Below are 18,657 nucleotides of genomic sequence, written 5' to 3'. Positions count from 1 at the left end.
CCCACACCACTCTGCTCTGTCCCTGCACCCAGTGTCACCCACACCACTCTGCTCTGTCCCTGCTCTGCACCCAGTGCCACCCACACCACTCTGCTCTGTCCCTGCTCTGCACCCAGTGTCACCCACACCACTCTGCTCTGTCCCTGCTCTGCACCCAGTGTCACCCACACCACTCTGCTCTGTCCCTACACCCAGTGTCACCCACACCACTCTGCTCTGTCCCTGCACCCAGTGTCACCCACACCTCTCTGCTCTGTCCCTGCTCTGCACCCAGTGTCACCCACACCACTCTGCTCTGTCCCTGCACCCAGTGTCACCCACACCACTCTGCTCTGTCCCTGCTCTGCACCCAGTGTCACCCACACCACTCTGCTCTGTCCCTGCTCTGCACCCAGTGCCACCCACACCTCTCTGCTCTGTCCCTACACAGCACCCAGTGTCACCCACACCACTCTGCTCTGTCCCTGCTCTGCACCCAGTGTCACCCACACCACTCTGCTCTGTCCCTGCTCTGCACCCAGTGTCACCCACAGCACTCTGCTCTGTCCCTGCACCCAGTGTCACCCACACCTCTCTGCTCTGTCCCTGCACCCAGTGTCACCCACACCACTCTGCTCTGTCCCTGCACCCAGTGTCACCCACACCACTCTGCTCTGTCCCTGCACCCAGAGTTACCCACACCACTCTGCTCTGTCCCTGCTCTGCACCCAGTGTCACCCACACCACTCTGTCCCTGCTCAGCACCCAGAGACACCCACACCACTCTGCTCTGTCCCTGCTCTGCACCCAGTGTCACCCACAGCACTCTGCTCTGTCCCTGCTCTGCACCCAGTGTCACCCACACCACAACTGCTCTGTCCCTGCTCTGCACCCAGTGTCACCCACAGCACTCTGCTCTGTCCCTGCTCTGCACCCAGTGTCACCCACACCACTCTGCTCTGTCCCTGCTCTGCACCCAGTGTCACCCACACCACTCTGCTCTGTCCCTGCACCCAGTGTCACCCACACCACAACTGCTCTGTCCCTGCACCCAGTGTCACCCACACCACTCTGCTCTGTCCCTGCACCCAGTGTCACCCACACCACTCTGCTCTGTCCCTGCACCCAGTGTCACCCACACCTCTCTGCTCTGTCCCTGCACCCAGTGTCACCCACACCTCTCTGCTCTGTCCCTGCACCCAGTGTCACCCACACCACTCTGCTCTGTCCCTGCACCCAGTGCCACCCACAGCACTCTGCTCTGTCCCTGCACCCAGTGTCACCCACACCACTCTGCTCTGTCCCTGCTCTGCACCCAGTGCCACCCACACCACTCTGCTCTGTCCCTGCTCTGCACCCAGTGCCACCCACACCTCTCTGCTCTGTCCCTGCACCCAGTGTCACCCACACCACTCTGCTCTGTCCCTGCACCCAGTGTCACCCACACCACTCTGCTCTGTCCCTGCTCTGCACCCAGTGCCACCCACACCACTCTGCTCTGTCCCTGCTCTGCACCCAGTGTCACCCACACCTCTCTGCTCTGTCCCTGCTCTGCACCCAGTGTCACCCACACCACTCTGCTCTGTCCCTGCACAGCACCCAGTGTCACCCACACCACTCTGCTCTGTCCCTGCACCTAGTGTCACCCACACCACTCTGCTCTGTCCCTGCACCCAGTGTCACCCACACCACTCTGCTCTGTCCCTGCTCTGCACCCAGTGTCACCCACACCACTCTGCTCTGTCCCTGCTCTGCACCCAGTGTCACCCACACCACTCTGCTCTGTCCCTGCTCTGCACCCAGTGTCACCCACAGCACTCTGCTCTGTCCCTGCACCCAGTGTCACCCACACCACTCTGCTCTGTCCCTGCACCCAGTGTCACCCACACCACTCTGCTCTGTCCCTGCTCTGCACCCAGTGCCACCCACAGCACTCTGCTCTGTCCCTGCTCTGCACCCAGTGTCACCCACACCACTCTGCTCTGTCCCTACACAGCACCCAGTGTCACCCACACCACTCTGCTCTGTCCCTACACAGCACCCAGTGTCACCCACACCACTCTGCTCTGTCCCTGCACCCAGTGTCACCCACAGCACTCTGCTCTGTCCCTGCTCTGCACCCAGTGTCACCCACACCACTCTGCTCTGTCCCTGCTCTGCACCCAGTGTCACCCACACCACTCTGCTCTGTCCCTGCTCTGCACCCAGTGTCACCCACACCACTCTGCTCTGTCCCTGCTCTGCACCCAGTGTCACCCACAGCACTCTGCTCTGTCCCTGCACCCAGTGTCACCCACACCACTCTGCTCTGTCCCTGCACCCAGTGTCACCCACACCACTCTGCTCTGTCCCTGCACCCAGTGTCACCCACAGCACTCTGCTCTGTCCCTGCTCTGCACCCAGTGTCACCCACACCACTCTGCTCTGTCCCTGCACCCAGTGTCACCCACACCACTCTGCTCTGTCCCTGCACCCAGTGTCACCCACACCACTCTGCTCTGTCCCTGCTCTGCACCCAGTGTCACCCACACCACTCTGCTCTGTCCCTGCACCCAGTGTCACCCACACCACTCTGCTCTGTCCCTGCTCTGCACCCAGTGTCACCCACACCACTCTGCTCTGTCCCTGCTCTGCATCCAGTGTCACCCACAGCACTCTGCTCTGTCCCTGCTCTGCACCCAGTGTCACCCACACCACTCTGCTCTGTCCCTGCTCTGCACCCAGTGTCACCCACACCACTCTGCTCTGTCCCTGCTCTGCACCCAGTGCCACCCACACCACTCTGCTCTGTCCCTGCTCTGCACCCAGTGCCACCCACACCACTCTGCTCTGTCCCTGCTCTGCACCCAGTGCCACCCACACCACTCTGCTCTGTCCCTGCACCCAGTGCCACCCACACCACTCTGCTCTGTCCCTGCTCAGCACCCAGTGTCACCCACACCACTCTGCTCTGTCCCTGCACCCAGTGTCACCCACAGCACTCTGCTCTGTCCCTGCTCAGCACCCAGTGTCACCCACACCACTCTGCTCTGTCCCTGCACCCAGTGTCACCCACAACTCTCTGCTCTGTCCCTACACAGCACCCAGTGTCACCCACACCACTCTGCTCTGTCCCTACACAGCACCCAGTGTCACCCACACCACTCTGCTCTGTCCCTGCACCTAGTGTCACCCACACCACTCTGCTCTGTCCCTGCACCCAGAGTTACCCACACCACTCTGTCCCTGCTCAGCACCCAGAGACACCCACAGCACCCTGCTCTGTCCCTACTCTGCACCCAGTGTCACCCACACCACTCTGCTCTGTCCCTGTACCCAGTGTCACCCACACCACTCTGCTCTGTCCCTGCACCCAGTGTCACCCACAACTCTCTGCTCTGTCCCTACACAGCACCCAGTGTCACCCACACCACTCTGCTCTGTCCCTACACAGCACCCAGTGTCACCCACACCACTCTGCTCTGTCCCTGCACCTAGTGTCACCCACACCACTCTGCTCTGTCCCTGCACCCAGAGTTACCCACACCACTCTGCTCTGTCCCTGCACCCAGAGTTACCCACACCACTCTGTCCCTGCTCAGCACCCAGAGACACCCACAGCACCCTGCTCTGTCCCTACTCTGCACCCAGTGTCACCCACAGCACTCTGCTCTGTCCCTGCTCTGCACCCAGTGTCACCCACAGCACTCTGCTCTGTCCCTGCAGGCAGTGTCACTGCAGTGCATTCAGTGACCCGTTCTCTCTCCAGTCTCAGGGAGCATGGGTCCCTGGCACAGCTGGGGGCTTCTTGTACTGACAGTAACCCTGATGTCTCTTGGTGAGTGAGCGTGTTTCTTTCCTCTCTGCCCTGAGGGTATTACTGAGGTGCTGGGTGGGGGTGCTGGGGGGTGCTGGGGGGGTGCATGGAAAAGTCTTCCACATGAGGGTTGTTTAATGTGTTTCGTTTCGCATTGTCTGCCAGGTTCCCACACTGACACTGACACTACTGTTAGTGCACAGGAAATGTTTATATGTGGTGTATTGTACTTAGTTATAGATAGTGTTATCGTTCTAATATGAGCTAGTTATAATATTGTTCTATTTTTATAGTTCGATAGTTAAAGGTATATTTATTTATTTATTGATTTATAAGATGTTTTATCAGCAAGTAATACAGTGAGAGTTACCGCTCATTCTCATGCATGTCCTGGGCACAGAGTTATAACATGTTACAGGCAGTAATACAGTGAGAGTTACCTCTCGTTCTCACCCATGTCCTGGGCACAGAGTTATAACGTGTGTTACAGGCAGTAATACAGTGAGAGTTACCGCTCGTTCTCACGCATGTCCTGGGCACAGAGTTATAACATGTTACAGGCAGTAATAGAGTGAGAGTTACCTCTCGTTCTCACGCATGTCCTGGGCACAGAGTTATAACATGTTACAGGAAGTAATACAGTGAGAGTTACCGCTCGTTCTCACGCATGTCCTGGGCACAGAGTTATAACGTGTTACAGGCAGTAATACAGTGAGAGTTACCTCTCGTTCTCACGCATGTCCCGGGCACAGAGTTATAACGTGTGTTACAGGCAGTAATACAGTGAGAGTTACCGCTCGTTCTCACGCATGTCCCGGGCACAGAGTTATAACGTGTGTTACAGGCAGTAATACAGTGAGAGTTACCGCTCGTTCTCACGCATGTCCTGGGCACAGAGTTATAACGTGTTACAGGCAGTAATACAGTGAGGGTTACCTCTCGTTCTCACGCATGTCCTGGGCACAGAGTTATAACGTGTTACAGGCAGTAATACAGTGAGGGTTACCTCTCGTTCTCACACATGTCCTGGGCACAGAGTTATAACGTGTTACAGGCAGTAATACAGTGAGAGTTACCTCTCGCTCTCACGTATGTCCTGGGCACAGAGTTATGATGACAGATACATGGAGTGAGCAGGGTTATACATTATATACAAGACATGGCATGCACAGTAAGAGATAATGTATATTATAGGCGTATGTAACAGTTACAGATAATATATATTATTGGCGTATGTAACAGTTACAGGTAATATATATTATAGGCGTGTGTAACAGTTACAGGTAATATATATTATAGGCGTGTGTAACAGTTACAGATAATATATATTATAGGCGTGTGTAACAGTTACAGATAATATATATTATAGGCGTGTGTAACAGTTACAGATAATATATATTATAGGCGTGTGTAACAGTTACAGATAATATATATTATAGGCGTGTGTAACAGTTACAGATAATATATATTATAGGCGTATGTAACAGTTACAGATAATATATATTATAGGCGTATGTAACAGTTACAGGTAATATATATTATAGGCGTGTGTAACAGTTACAGGTAATATATATTATAGGCGTGTGTAACAGTTACAGATAATATATATTATAGGCGTGTGTAACAGTTACAGATAATATATATTATAGGCGTGTGTAACAGTTACAGATAATATATATTATAGGCGTGTGTAACAGTTACAGATAATATATATTATAGGCGTGCGTAACAGTTACAGATAATATATATTATAGGCGTGCGTAACAGTTACAGATAATATATATTATAGGCGTGCGTAACAGTTACAGATAATATATATTATAGGCGTGCGTAACAGTTACAGATAATATATATTATAGGCGTGCGTAACAGTTACAGATAATATATATTACAGGCGTGCGTAACAGTTACAGATAATATATATTACAGGCGTGCGTAACAGTTACAGATAATATATATTATAGGCGTGCGTAACAGTTACAGATAATATATATTATAGGCGTGCGTAACAGTTACAGATAATATATATTATAGGCGTGCGTAACAGTTACAGATAATATATATTATAGGCGTGCGTAACAGTTACAGATAATATATATTATAGGCGTGTGTAACAGTTACAGATAATATACATTATAGGCGTATGTAACAGTTACAGATAATATACATTATAGGCGTATGTAACAGTTACAGGTAATATATATTATAGGCGTATGTAACAGTTACAGATAATATATATTATAGGCGTATGTAACAGTTACAGATAATATATATTATAGGCGTATGTAACAGTTACAGATAATATACATTATAGGCGTATGTAACAGTTACAGATAATATATATTATAGGCGTATGTAACAGTTACAGATAATATACATTATAGGCGTATGTAACAGTTACAGATAATATACATTATAGGCGTATGTAACAGTTACAGGTAATATATATTATAGGCGTATGTAACAGTTACAGATAATATATATTATAGGCGTATGTAACATAATACATGGTGGACAGACAGAACCCCTATAGAAAGCACTCTGATCCAATGTGAAATGGTGAGATTCTTAAAATGACTTTATTAAATGACACTACCGGTAAAATATTGGGGTTTAAAACAATGATTAAATGGTACCAAGTGATTCTTACTCTATGGATAGATGTATCCAGACGAGTGTACAGTGGTATATTAATGTCCGGTGTTAGGATAATTCACCGGCCCTAGTAGTCCTCTATGGAATGGGTCTGCTAGGGTTGTGATATGGAGGCAACGGCAATTGTAGCCACAAATGTAGTGCCCCTGTAATTTGGTACTAATAGGTGCACTAATAAATTGGACCTGTACTATGCTGTTGTTGTACTGCAGCTATTAGTACATTATAGATACGAGGTAACGGATCTAGGTCTAGGTGCACCTAATGTTGTGTTCCTAGCACTTACTCCTGTGTTGGAGATAATGAATATAATTTCGTAGTGCTTAACACATATAAATTCCAAGTATAATAGGATGGTACTTGAAAGAACAATAGTACTGTAAATTGTTTTGCAGGTGAATGTGGTGGCACTGCTGTAACTACTGTATGAGCTTATACTGAGTTATCAGCTGAGTACTGATCCTTGTAGGGTACATATACCGGTCAAAACACGTGACCACGTGCACGCGCGGCACCGGAGTTCATGTACACTGACTCAGAGAGATTCAGAGAGTCAGCGTGTCCCAGCCCGTGCACAGTAATGGACTGTCATAAGATCCAATGATCTTAAAAGTCACCCAATAGTAACGGCACACAACACTCCTGGCAGTATATTATTACACCAACATAGGAAGCCTGAATGCTAATCCCCTACTACAGCATTTAGCTTAAGGGGGAAATATATCAAGCAAAACGGCAACCAAACCAGGAATTAACCCCTGGAGTGCCAGACTACCACCACATGTGAGGAGCACTGATCCAATTAGGGGAAGGTCTTTCAAGTTGACCGGTATATGGACCCTACAAGGATCAGTACTCAGCTGATAACTCAGTATAAGCTCATACAGTAGTTACAGCAGTGCCACCACATTCACCTGCAATATATCTCACAGTACTATTGTTCTTTCAAGTACCATCCTATTATACTTGGAATTTATATGTGTTAAGCACTACGAAATTATATTCATTATCTCCAACACAGGAGTAAGTGCTAGGAACACAACATTAGGTGCACCTAGACCTAGATCCGTTACCTCGTATCTATAATGTACTAATAGCTGTAGTACAACAACAGCATAGTACAGGTCCGATTTATTAGTGCACCTATTAGTACCAAATTACAGGGGCACTACATTTGTGGCTACAATTGCCGTTGCCTCCATATAACAACCCTAGCAGACCCATTCCATAGAGGACTACTAGGGCCGGTGAATTATCCTAACACCGGACATTAATATACCACTGTACACTCGTCTGGATACATCTATCCATAGAGTAAGAATCACTTGGTACCATTTAATCATTGTTTTAAACCCCAATATTTTAACGGTAGTGTCATTTAATAAAGTCATTTTAAGAATCTCACCATTTCACATTGGATCAGAGTGCTTTCTATAGGGGTTCTGTCTGTCCACCATGTATTAAGCTATATGCCCCTTGTAGCACCATTTCCCAAATTTTACATACAAGCTGCAGCGGGGGTAAACCATAAGTGTAGGCGTATGTAACAGTTACAGATAATATATATTATAGGCGTATGTAACAGTTACAGATAATATATATTATAGGCGTATGTAACAGTTACAGATAATATATATTATAGGCGTATGTAACAGTTACAGATAATATATATTATAGGCGTATGTAACAGTTACAGATAATATATATTATAGGCGTATGTAACAGTTACAGATAATATATATTATAGGCGTGTGTAACAGTTACAGATAATATATATTATAGGCGTATGTAACAGTTACAGACCAATTTAACATGTGAGACAGCTTAAAGCTGAGTCCATTGTCAGCGCTTAGGCGCTGACGCTTGTCAGTGAGCCCCTCCAGCCGCAATGAGAGCAGCTTTAGCAGGGGCTCGCGCACGCTTCCGCAAGCGTGCTGAGGCGTAGCACTTAAATTTTTTTAGAGTTGGCGCTCACGGGAGCGCAGGGCCGGTCAATGTGAGCGGTTCGCCCAATGAGAGCGAACCAGCTCCGTGACGTCACTGGCCCGCCCCCCGACACACCCCCGGACGGCGCGCGAACCAAGGCCAGGTAAAGCACCCGCTTTCCCTCAGCCTCAGCGCGCCTGCGCACGGCTGCAGTCACCATGGACTCAGCCTTAGTTTTGAAAGAACTTAGGCTTGGCCCATAGTGCAGGCGCGCAACGGGGAGGCGTAGCGAAGGCGTGGCCGTGATGTCACGAGTCTGGATTGCCCTCATTGGCTGAGCCGCTCACGTGATGCGGTCGTCGCACGAAAAGACAAAATAATTTGTTTTTTCAAAACAATGCCGCGCGATCGCGAGCACTATGGCCGGCCCCATACATCACTGCATTTTGTTAGAGCCACGAACGCCATCGCACACAGTATGGCCGCAGCCTGAGACTGGTGGCGGCTGTGATAGTCTCCGGTAGATTGTTCCAACTCAGGCATAGTACAATAGTTATAGTGACTATTATATTAGTTATTGTTTATTATTGTTCTATAGTTATAGCGTGTGTTATATAGTTATAGTGGGTGTTATATAGTTATAGTGAGTGTTATATAGTTATAGTGGGTGCATATAATTATAGTGGGTGTTATATAGTTATAGTGTGTGTTATATAGTTATAGTGTGTGTTATATAGTTATAGTGTGTGTTATATAGTTATAGTGTGTGTTATATAGTTATAGTGCGTGTTATATAGTTATAGTGCGTGTTATATAGTTATAGTGAGTGTTATATAGTTATAGTGCATGTTATATAGTTAGTGTGCGTGTTATATAGTTATAGTGCGTGTTATATAGTTATAGTGCGTGTTATATAGTTATAGTGCGTGTTATATAGTTATAGTGACTGTTATATAGTTATAGTGACTGTTATATAGTTATAGTGCGTGTTATATAGTTATAGTGTGTTATATAGTTATAGTGACTGTTATATAGTTATAGTGCGTGTTATATAGTTAGTGTGTGTGTTATATAGTTATAGTGCGTGTTATATAGTTAGTGTGCGTGTTATATAGTTATAGTGCGTGTTATATAGTTATAGTGCGTGTTATATAGTTATAGTGTGTGTTATATAGTTATAGTGCGTGTTATATATTTATAGTGCGTGTTATATAGTTAGTGTGTGTGTTATATAGTTATAGTGTGTGTTATATAGTTATAGTGTGTGTTATATAGTTATAGTGTGTGTTATATAGTTATAGTGCGTGTTATATAGTTATAGTGGGTATTATATAGTTATAGTGGGTGTTATATAGTTATTGTGGGTGTTATATAGTATTAGTGGGTGTTATATAGTTATAGTGCGTGTTATATAGTTATAGTGGGTGTTATATAGTTATAGTGCGTGTTATATAGTTATAGTGTGTGTTATATAGTTATAGTGTGTGTTATATAGTTATAGTGGGTGTTATATATTTATAGTGTGTGTTATATAGTTATAGTGTGTGTTATATAGTTATGGTGGGTGTTATATAGTTATAGTGGGTGTTATATAGTTAAAATTATAGTCTGTCTTAGTTCTAGTATTTTAATAGTCATAGTTTGATAGATAGTTATAGTTAGTTTATTAAATGCTATAGTTTGTATTGGTTATTAGTTATATAGTTTGTTATAGAATAGTTTAGTTAGTTCGTTCTAGTTTGACTTTTATTTTTTGACTTGGTTATATTATTATTTATTATACATGTGATATCTTTTTGTTTATTTGAGGGGAGGGGAGTGGCGGAGGTGGAGAGGCGGAGGTGGAGAGGCGGAGGTGGAGAGGACTATTTAATCTGGTAGTTCTGATTTGCCGGTATAAAGTGCAACAGTAAATTAAAATAACGTGCACAAGAATAGGAGAGTTAATGTAAAAAAATCCAAATGGTGGATACCGAGCAGAGCCCCCCGCCTGACGCCCACTGGGAGGCAAACTCTGAAACCGTCCCAGTGGGCTCAGCGTACGTGTACTCTGCCCGGATACGGGAGTGCACCGGTGCCCGGAACACGGCCACGGTGTTTGTTGGGACCTCCCTCTCCAAACACTGCTTCCTGGTCTTATAAGTGGCTAGCTTAGTCAATGCCAGGAGCAGGCTGACGAGGAGATCCCTGGACTTATAAATGGCTAGCTTAGCCAATGCCAGGAGCAGGCTGACGAGGAGATCCCTCGGCTTATAAATGGCTAGCTTAGCCAATGCCAGGAGCAGGCTGACTGGGAGATCCCTCGGCTTATAAATGGCTAGCTTAGCCAATGCCAGGAGCAGGCTGACTGGGAGATCCCTAGGCTTATAAATGGCTAGCTTAGCCAATGCCAGGAGCAGGCTGACGAGGAGATCCCTCGGCTTATAAATGGCCAGCTTAGCCAATGCCAGGAGCAGGCTGACTGGGAGATCCCTGGGCTTATAAATGGCTAGCTTAGCCAATGCCAGGAGCAGGCTGACTGGGAGATCCCTGGGCTTATACAGTAAATGGCTAGCTTAGCCAATGCCAGGAGCAGGCTGGCGAGGAGATCCCTGGGCTTATAAATGGCTAGCTTAGCCAATGCCAGGAGCAGGCTGACTGGGAGATCCCTCGGCTTATAAATGGCTAGCTTAGCCAATACCAGGAGCAGGCTGGCGAGGAGATCCCTGGGCTTATAAATGGCTAGCTTAGCCAATACCAGGAGCAGGCTGGCGAGGAGATCCCTGGGCTTATAAATGGCCAGCTTAGCCAATACCAGGAGCAGGCTGGCGAGGAGATCCCTGGGCTTATAAATGGCCAGCTTAGCCAATGCCAGGAGCAGGCTGACGAGGAGATCCCTGGGCTTATAAATGGCTAGCTTAGCCAATGCCAGGAGCAGGTTGGCGAGGAGATCCCTGGGCTTATTGTCCCGGGACACTGGGCACCCAAAAATAAAAAGGTGAGGGGAAAAGTGCAGCCAGAACTGCAGGAGAAGGCCCCTCAGGGTGGATAAGAGGGGCTGCAGTCTGGCGCAGCTAAAATAAATATGGTACACGGACTCCCGCTCGCCACAGAAGGGGCAGGTGGCGGGGGAGTCCGTGATGTGGGCCAAGTACTCTCCCGTGCTCAGTACACCGTGGAGGACTCTCCAACTCAAATCCACAGGGGAGGATTGTGGAGAGGAGGAGGTAGAGACGAGGAGGAGGAGGTAGAGACGAGGAGGTGGAGAGGAGGGGATGGAGAGGAGGGGATGGAGAGGAGGAGGTAGACAGGAGGGGATGGAGAGGAAGAGCAGGAGGTGGAGAGGAGGAGGTGGAGGTGGAGAGGATGAAGTGGAGAGGATGAAGTGGAGAGGAGGAGGTGGGGAGGAGGAGAAGGCTTTGATGGGGCGCGCTGAAGGATGGCAGGGTTCTCCTGTGCCCCGCTTTAGGATAATGCGGGAATGGGAGTAATGATCCACCAGTTCCAGTACCACCACCAGTCAGACCACCGTGACTAGTGAGACCACTGCCACCAGTCAGACCACCATCACTAGTGAGACGACTGCTACCAGAGAGACCACCATCACTCATGTGACCACCGCCACCAGTCAGACCACCATGACTAAAACCACTGCCACCAGTCAGACCACCATGACTAGTGAGACCATTGCCACCAGTCAGACCACCATCACTTGTGAGACCAATGCCACCAGTCAGACCACCATCACTAGCGAGACCACTGCCACCAGTCTGATCACCATCACTAGTGATACCACTGTCACCGGGCAGATCACCATCATTAGTGAGACCACTGCCACCATGACTAAAACAACTGCCACCAGTCAGACCACCATGAATAGTGAGACTATGGCCAACAGTGAGACCACTACCACTAGTCAGACCACCATAACTAGTGAGAACACTGCCACTTGTGAGACCATTGCCACCAGTGAGACCACCACCACCAGTGAGACCACCATCACTAGTAAAACCATCACCACGTCAGCAGCAGCATTAGGGGAAGAAGTGGGGTACAACACTTTGCCACCCATTGTCCTAAGCCCACCCAGCAGTAGTGCCTGCGGTCTGCTACAGCTGCTGGTCCAGGAGGAGAACGAGGAGGAGGAACAGACCAGTGAAGGTTTTCCCCTCAACCTCGTTAGAGCCAGTGTCTGAGTGTGGGTGGCAGCCTGTGTCTGAGTGTAGGTGGCAGCCTGTGTCTGAGTGTGGGTGGCAGCCTGTGTCTGAGTGTGGTTAGCAGCCTGTGTCTGAGTATGGATGGCAGCCAGGGACTGAGTGTGTGTGGCAGCCACGGACTGAGTGTGGGTGGCAGCCACGGACTGAGTGTGGGTGGCAGCCACGGACTGTGTGAGTGGCAGCCTGTGTCTGAGTGGGTGTGGCAGGCACTGACTGAGTGTGGGTGGCAGCCAGCGACTGAGTGTCTGTGGCAGCCACGTTCAGAGTGTGGGTGGCAGCATGTGTCTGAGTGGGTGTAGCACACAGATTAAGTGTGGATGGCAGCCAGGGACTAAGTGTGTGTGGCAGCTGTGGACTGAGTGTGGGTGGCAACAAGGGACTGAGTGTGTGTGGCAGCCACGGACTGAGTGTGTGTGGCAGCCAGGAATGGAGTGTGGGTGGCAGCCAGGGACAGTGTGAGTGGCAGCCTGTGTCTGAGTGAGAGTGGCAGCCTGTGTCTGAGTGAGAGTGGCAGCCATGGACTGAGTGAGCTAGCAGCAGTAGCGTTCACCTCCCTAGAAGAGTCTCAGACTGGTGGTGAGATTGCTGCTGCTGCTGCTAGTACTGTATCAGTTGAGGAGGAAGAAGGCACCGACAGGGATGCAATTCATTAGCAGGAACAGGTCAGGACACTAGTAGTGAGGAGACTAGTGGATATAGGCCTGGCATAGAAGGATGATGATAAGAGAAAGGAGGAGACCATGGCAGGAGAGGAAAGCAGCAGGTCCTCAAACATCCTGGGTGTGGTGATATTTTCGTTTGGCACCTCAGGGAGCTTCACTTCCTGTGTGAGAGCTTCACTTCCTGTACGAGAGCTTCACTTCCTGTGCGCGAGAGCTTCACTTCCTGTGCGAGAGCTTCACTTCCTGTGCGAGAGCTTCACTTCCTGTGCGAGAGCTTCACTTCCTGTGCGAGAGCTTCACTTCCTGTGCGAGAACTTCACTTCCTGTGCGAGAGCTTCACTTCCTATGCGAGAGCTTCACTTCCTGTGAGATTCCCAGAATAATAACTATAACTATATATATATTCAGAACACTTTCTACACGACACATGGGAGTGAACTGTGTGTTACTGCACTTCCGGTGTGTTACTGCACTTCCTGTGTGTTACCACACAGCAGAACATAGTGTGGGTTGTGTGAAATTTCTTGATAACCCTTTGTTGCCCGACAGATCTGCCCAGCATTGTTCTCCGCTTTGCGATGCTCTGCAGACTGAGATGTGACATTTAACACTTTCTGTGTGTCTGCAGATTGCGTGTGTACAGAGGGGAGTGACGAGGAGCTGGGTGAGTGTACAACCAAGAAAAGACACGTTGTCCCTTATATTTACACATACATATACACCCACTAGTGCACACACACATACACACTCACAGTTTCATACTCACATACACAAAGCTCCATGCATGTGCACACATACTTACCCACTAGACTAGTGCATGAACACACACACACACACACACTAACAGTTTCATACATACTCTCACACAGCTCCATGCATTTACACACATACACACTAGTACACACACACACACACACACACACACACACACACACACACACACACACACACACACACACACACACACACAGCTTTATGTATTTACACATATACATACTGTGATATAGTCACTATCGCTGTACAGTATGCTGGAGTAGAGCAGCCAGTGTGCTTTCCAGCATACAAACAGTTAAACTCCTCTAGAATTCTAGTGGCACCTGCAGCTAATCTGGCTGGTCTCCTGAATGAACAGGAGTTTAAAAGGCAGACATAGAGCTGCCACAGGGCGATTGTTTCCCCCAGGATGGAAGCTGGATGGTACATTTCCCCAGGCATGCTGGTCGCAGATCCTGCGGGGACTGCCTGGGTTGCACACCCAGGAAGAACAAGCTGTGGAAGAGTTAAGGATGTGAGACTGCTGTGGAACCAGGGCTGTCCTGTCCAGGTGATTGGATCCAGAGAGGGGTTTCCTGGACTCTTTGGGGGCCGAGTCCCCAACAAAAACAGATAAAGACGTTTGATATTGTCATATGGTATATCTGTAAACCAGACTGTGGGTTTTGGGCTGGGAACCAGTTTAGTTGGCCAGCCAATCAGAGAGAGAGCTGATGTTTAGACAGTCTCCTAAAAGGAGTAGGTGTTTATTTTATGCTTTTTTTTCTTAAAGGGACGAAGGGCCCTTTGTAGTTTTGTTTATCCCCTGTAAATAAAACCCGTACAACAAAATATAGCGTTTCCTGTCTTGAATATGGGGGACAAGACCCCGCAACGTGATGGAGGCATCACAATTAGTGGAGAATGCAGACAGTCCAAAAATCACTGAACAATGGAAACTGTGTGTTTGAGCATAAATGCGGAGATTTATAATGGCCGCCCAGCCGAAGTGATATAACAGACTGTGACTGAAGTTTGTCCCACTGTTTATGACCAGTTGTGCTTACAGAATATTTTCTACCGGTTTTGAACTGATTGGCCGGCTAAGCCGACCAATCAGAGGAACAACCTTACTCGTTGGTGTTATCCAACAAGCAAAAAGAAAAAACGGAGAAACTAATATATAAAGTAAACCAGGTCATAGTGCCCTGTAAAATAAATAAAGTGCACTAAATCAGGGAGGTGAGTTTAAAAGAATCCAAGTTGGGGGATACCGAGCAGAGCACTCCGTCTAATGCCCACTGAGGGGCAGATTCTGGCACCGTCCCAGTGGACTCGGCTTGAATGTACTCTACCCAGATACGGGAGTTCACCAGCGCCCGGAAACATCCCCACGATGTTCATTAGGACCTCCCCTTCCAAACACTGCTTCCTGGTCTTATATATGGCCAGCTTGGCCAATGCCAGGAGCAGGTTGGCAAGGAGGCCCCCAGGCTAATTGCCCCGGGATATATACAACAGAAGACAAGGGGTGCCCAATGCTACATCCAATTGACAAAACATATATGGTAATAAGTATAAAGTTTAAATTAGCTAAATTAAAACTTTAAATTAATTGCCCCGGGACACTGAGCACCCATAAAACATACACAGAGAAGGTGTGGAGTGATGATTGAGTAGCTCCTCCAGAGGACAAGTTGAAGAATACACCTGAAGGTGGAAAATGGAGGAAGCAACGTGTTTTGTGAGATGTGACTGGCCACACGAAGCAGTGTCCTTTAGGGAAGGAGCGTCCCTGCGTGGCCCCGCAAAAGGAACTGCATCAGATGTGTTTATGGTGTCAAGAGCCCGGCCACAATAAACACTGTCCCTTCAGGTTGTATGATGATGATGATGATGATGATGAAAGGACTTCTATGGGGCCCTGCGAAAATGACAGTCTCGGCAGCAAGCGGCGCACAGTGGTCAAAAGGAAAACACATATTGCAAGAACTGCACTGGCCAGCTCCTCGAATTCCCTAGTGACATCTTCTCAAACGAGGACAGAAGGCATGGCGCAATCATCATGGGAATGATGACTAGTCTTGAGATGACAAAGGCTATTGTTACCGTTAGGAACGGAAAGGCGAGCGAGTCAGACAAAAGGAGTGCTGACTGGAAACTGTACTATGAGATGTCCCAGAATGATATTTAAAACTTCCTCACAGAGCTAGAAGTCTCTCAGCAAGAGGCTCGCACGCTCAAAGCCGAGCTTGGTAAAGTAAAGAAGCAATTGATACAGCAAAAATGAGAAGTGCAGGAAGCACTGCAGAATATAGAGGGAATGCTGCAAGAAGAACGTGTCTTCCTGGTGCAGCGCACACAAGCAGCACACATACTGCAGAGCCAGCTGCGAGAGCTGCGTGCGTGTCTGCAAGAGACCAAGGAGAAACAGACGGACGCTGAGGAGAAGCAGCGATTTATACAGGAAGCAAGTATCCAGGCTTCTAACCAAGTACAAGTGCTACAGGAGTGTCTGAGTGTAAGGGAGTGCTCACCACAACCAAGGCGTGACCGCGAGGCCAAGGTGGGGATAGATATATGTAGCGCACTTTCCCCCACCCCCTTGGAGGATGTTTTGCTACGGTGAGTGTAGTGCAATACCTGTGGCTCATAGGAGGTCTGAGCCTCCGCTGCAGGGAGCCTGGGGTGTAACCTGGTACGGTGTTATTCAGCACCTCCACCTGTAACGGATTCTACTGTGTGGAATTACCCGTTACAGGACCTATATATATACATATACTTATACAATAACCACACACACTGGGTAAAACATAAAATAACAGCTTTATGGCAGGACGAAACTATGGCTACTGGTTACAGCCTATCCACCAGGCCTTGCACGTCCGTAACCACCCGCCAAGTGTCCCACACTCCTGTCCACAGTCCCCATAGTACCTGATGGGGTCCTTGGGCACCCTACCACCCTGGTGTCCACAAGGATATAACCCCTCACCCTTACATGTGGTCAGCGCTGCCACTATAGTGTGTGTTGGTGCCCTTGTGCATGGGGAACCTGCCAGGTACGTCCACACCCAGGCATGCTGCCTCCTGTGGTGGGGTACACAGACCCATTGATGATCTGCGACTCCAGTGGAAGCACGCGTGGAAGTATTTGTTGCTAAGTGAGTGAAAGAGGTGAAGAAACGGAAAGAGAAAAAGGTAGCGAACTGCTGTTCTTCAGGACCAGAAGAAAAATTCTTCAACTGGAAGACAAGCAAAACACAGAAGAGGGTGTCATTGGATGTCTCTGAGATAGAGGCTGGTGCATGGCAATGGGGCACGGGCCGTTCCACAGGACAATGTTGCGCTGTGGGGGAATATGTGATATAGTCACTATCTCTATATGCTGTTGTAGTGCAGCCAGTGTGCTTTCCAGCATACAGACAGTTAAACTCCTGTGGAAAGCTAGCATTAACTGCAGCTAATCAGTCTGGTCTCCTGGATGAAAAGGAGTTTAAAATGCAGACAGTGCTGCCACACTGAGAGATTGTTTTCCCCGGAGAGGGGCAGAGACTTTTTTCCCCAGCAGGAGGAAGCTGGTTGGCACGGTTCCCCAAGCCTGCTGGACGCTGGTCGCAGGGCCTGCTGGGACTGCCTGGGTTGCACGCCCAGGAAGATCAAGCTGCAGCATAGTGAAGGACGTGAGACTGCTGTGGACCCAGGGCTGTCCTGTCCAGGTGATCTGATTCAGAGAGGGATTTCCTGGACTCTCTTGGGGCCGAGTCCCCAACAAAAACAGATAAGGACTTTTGAAATTGTCATATGGTATATCTGTAAACCGGACTGTGGGTTTAGGGTTGAAAACCAGTTTAGTTGGCCATCCAATCAGAGAGGGAACTGATGTGTAGACAGACTCCTAAGAGGAGCAGGTGTTTATTTTATGCTTTGTTTTCTTAAAGGGACGGTGGCCCCATTGTTATTTTGTTTATGCTCTGTAAATAAATCCCTGTACAATGAAATATAGAGTTTCCTGCCTTGAATATGGGACACAAGACCCCACAATTCGACAGAGACATCACAGTACCCACTGGTATATACACATACAGACACAGCTTCATGCATTCACACATATACACACACACACACACACACACACACACACACACAGGTTCATGCATTCACACATACACACACACTCAGGTTCATGCATTCACACATATACACATATACACACACACACACACACCGCGTTCATGCATTCAAACACATACATATCCACTAGTGCACACATTCACACACACAGCTTCATGCATTCACACATATACTCACACAGCTTCATGCATTCACACACACACACACACACACACACACACACACACACACACACACACACACACACACACACACACACAGGTGCATGCATTCAAACACATACTTATCCACTAGTGCACACATACACACACACACACACAGCTTCATGCATTCATACATACACACACACACACACACACACACACACACACATACACACACTCAGGTACATGCATTCAAACACATACTTATCCACTAGTGCACACATACACACACACACACACACCGCTTAATGCATTCACACACATACATACAGGCATATGCATTAACACACATACATTCCTATTAGTGCACACATACACACACACACACACTTCTTCACTGATACTGTGTGGGA

General features: G+C 48.3%; 1 protein-coding gene across 2 annotated transcripts in view; it reads left to right on the top strand.

The window, feature by feature from the left end:
* TMEM273 (transmembrane protein 273) overlaps positions 1-18,657 on the top strand; it is a 90,458-nt gene that overhangs the window by 50,504 nt on the left and 21,297 nt on the right. Inside the window, exons 1-2 of one of the 2 annotated variants that reach the window (XM_075610265.1) lie at positions 3,690-3,796; positions 13,843-13,878. In XM_075610265.1, coding sequence (XP_075466380.1) covers positions 3,739-3,796; positions 13,843-13,878 — 94 coding nt within the window. In that variant the 5' untranslated portion in view covers positions 3,690-3,738. Of the gene's footprint in view, positions 1-3,689; positions 3,797-13,842; positions 13,879-18,657 lie in introns of those variants that run through there. The other variant, XM_075610266.1, reaches the window with a different exon arrangement.

This window comes from Ascaphus truei, chromosome 8 (genome assembly GCF_040206685.1).
Source record: "Ascaphus truei isolate aAscTru1 chromosome 8, aAscTru1.hap1, whole genome shotgun sequence".
In the NCBI taxonomy this organism is placed as follows: Eukaryota; Metazoa; Chordata; class Amphibia; order Anura; family Ascaphidae; genus Ascaphus; species Ascaphus truei.
This window is presented reverse-complemented; position numbering and strand designations above follow the sequence as displayed.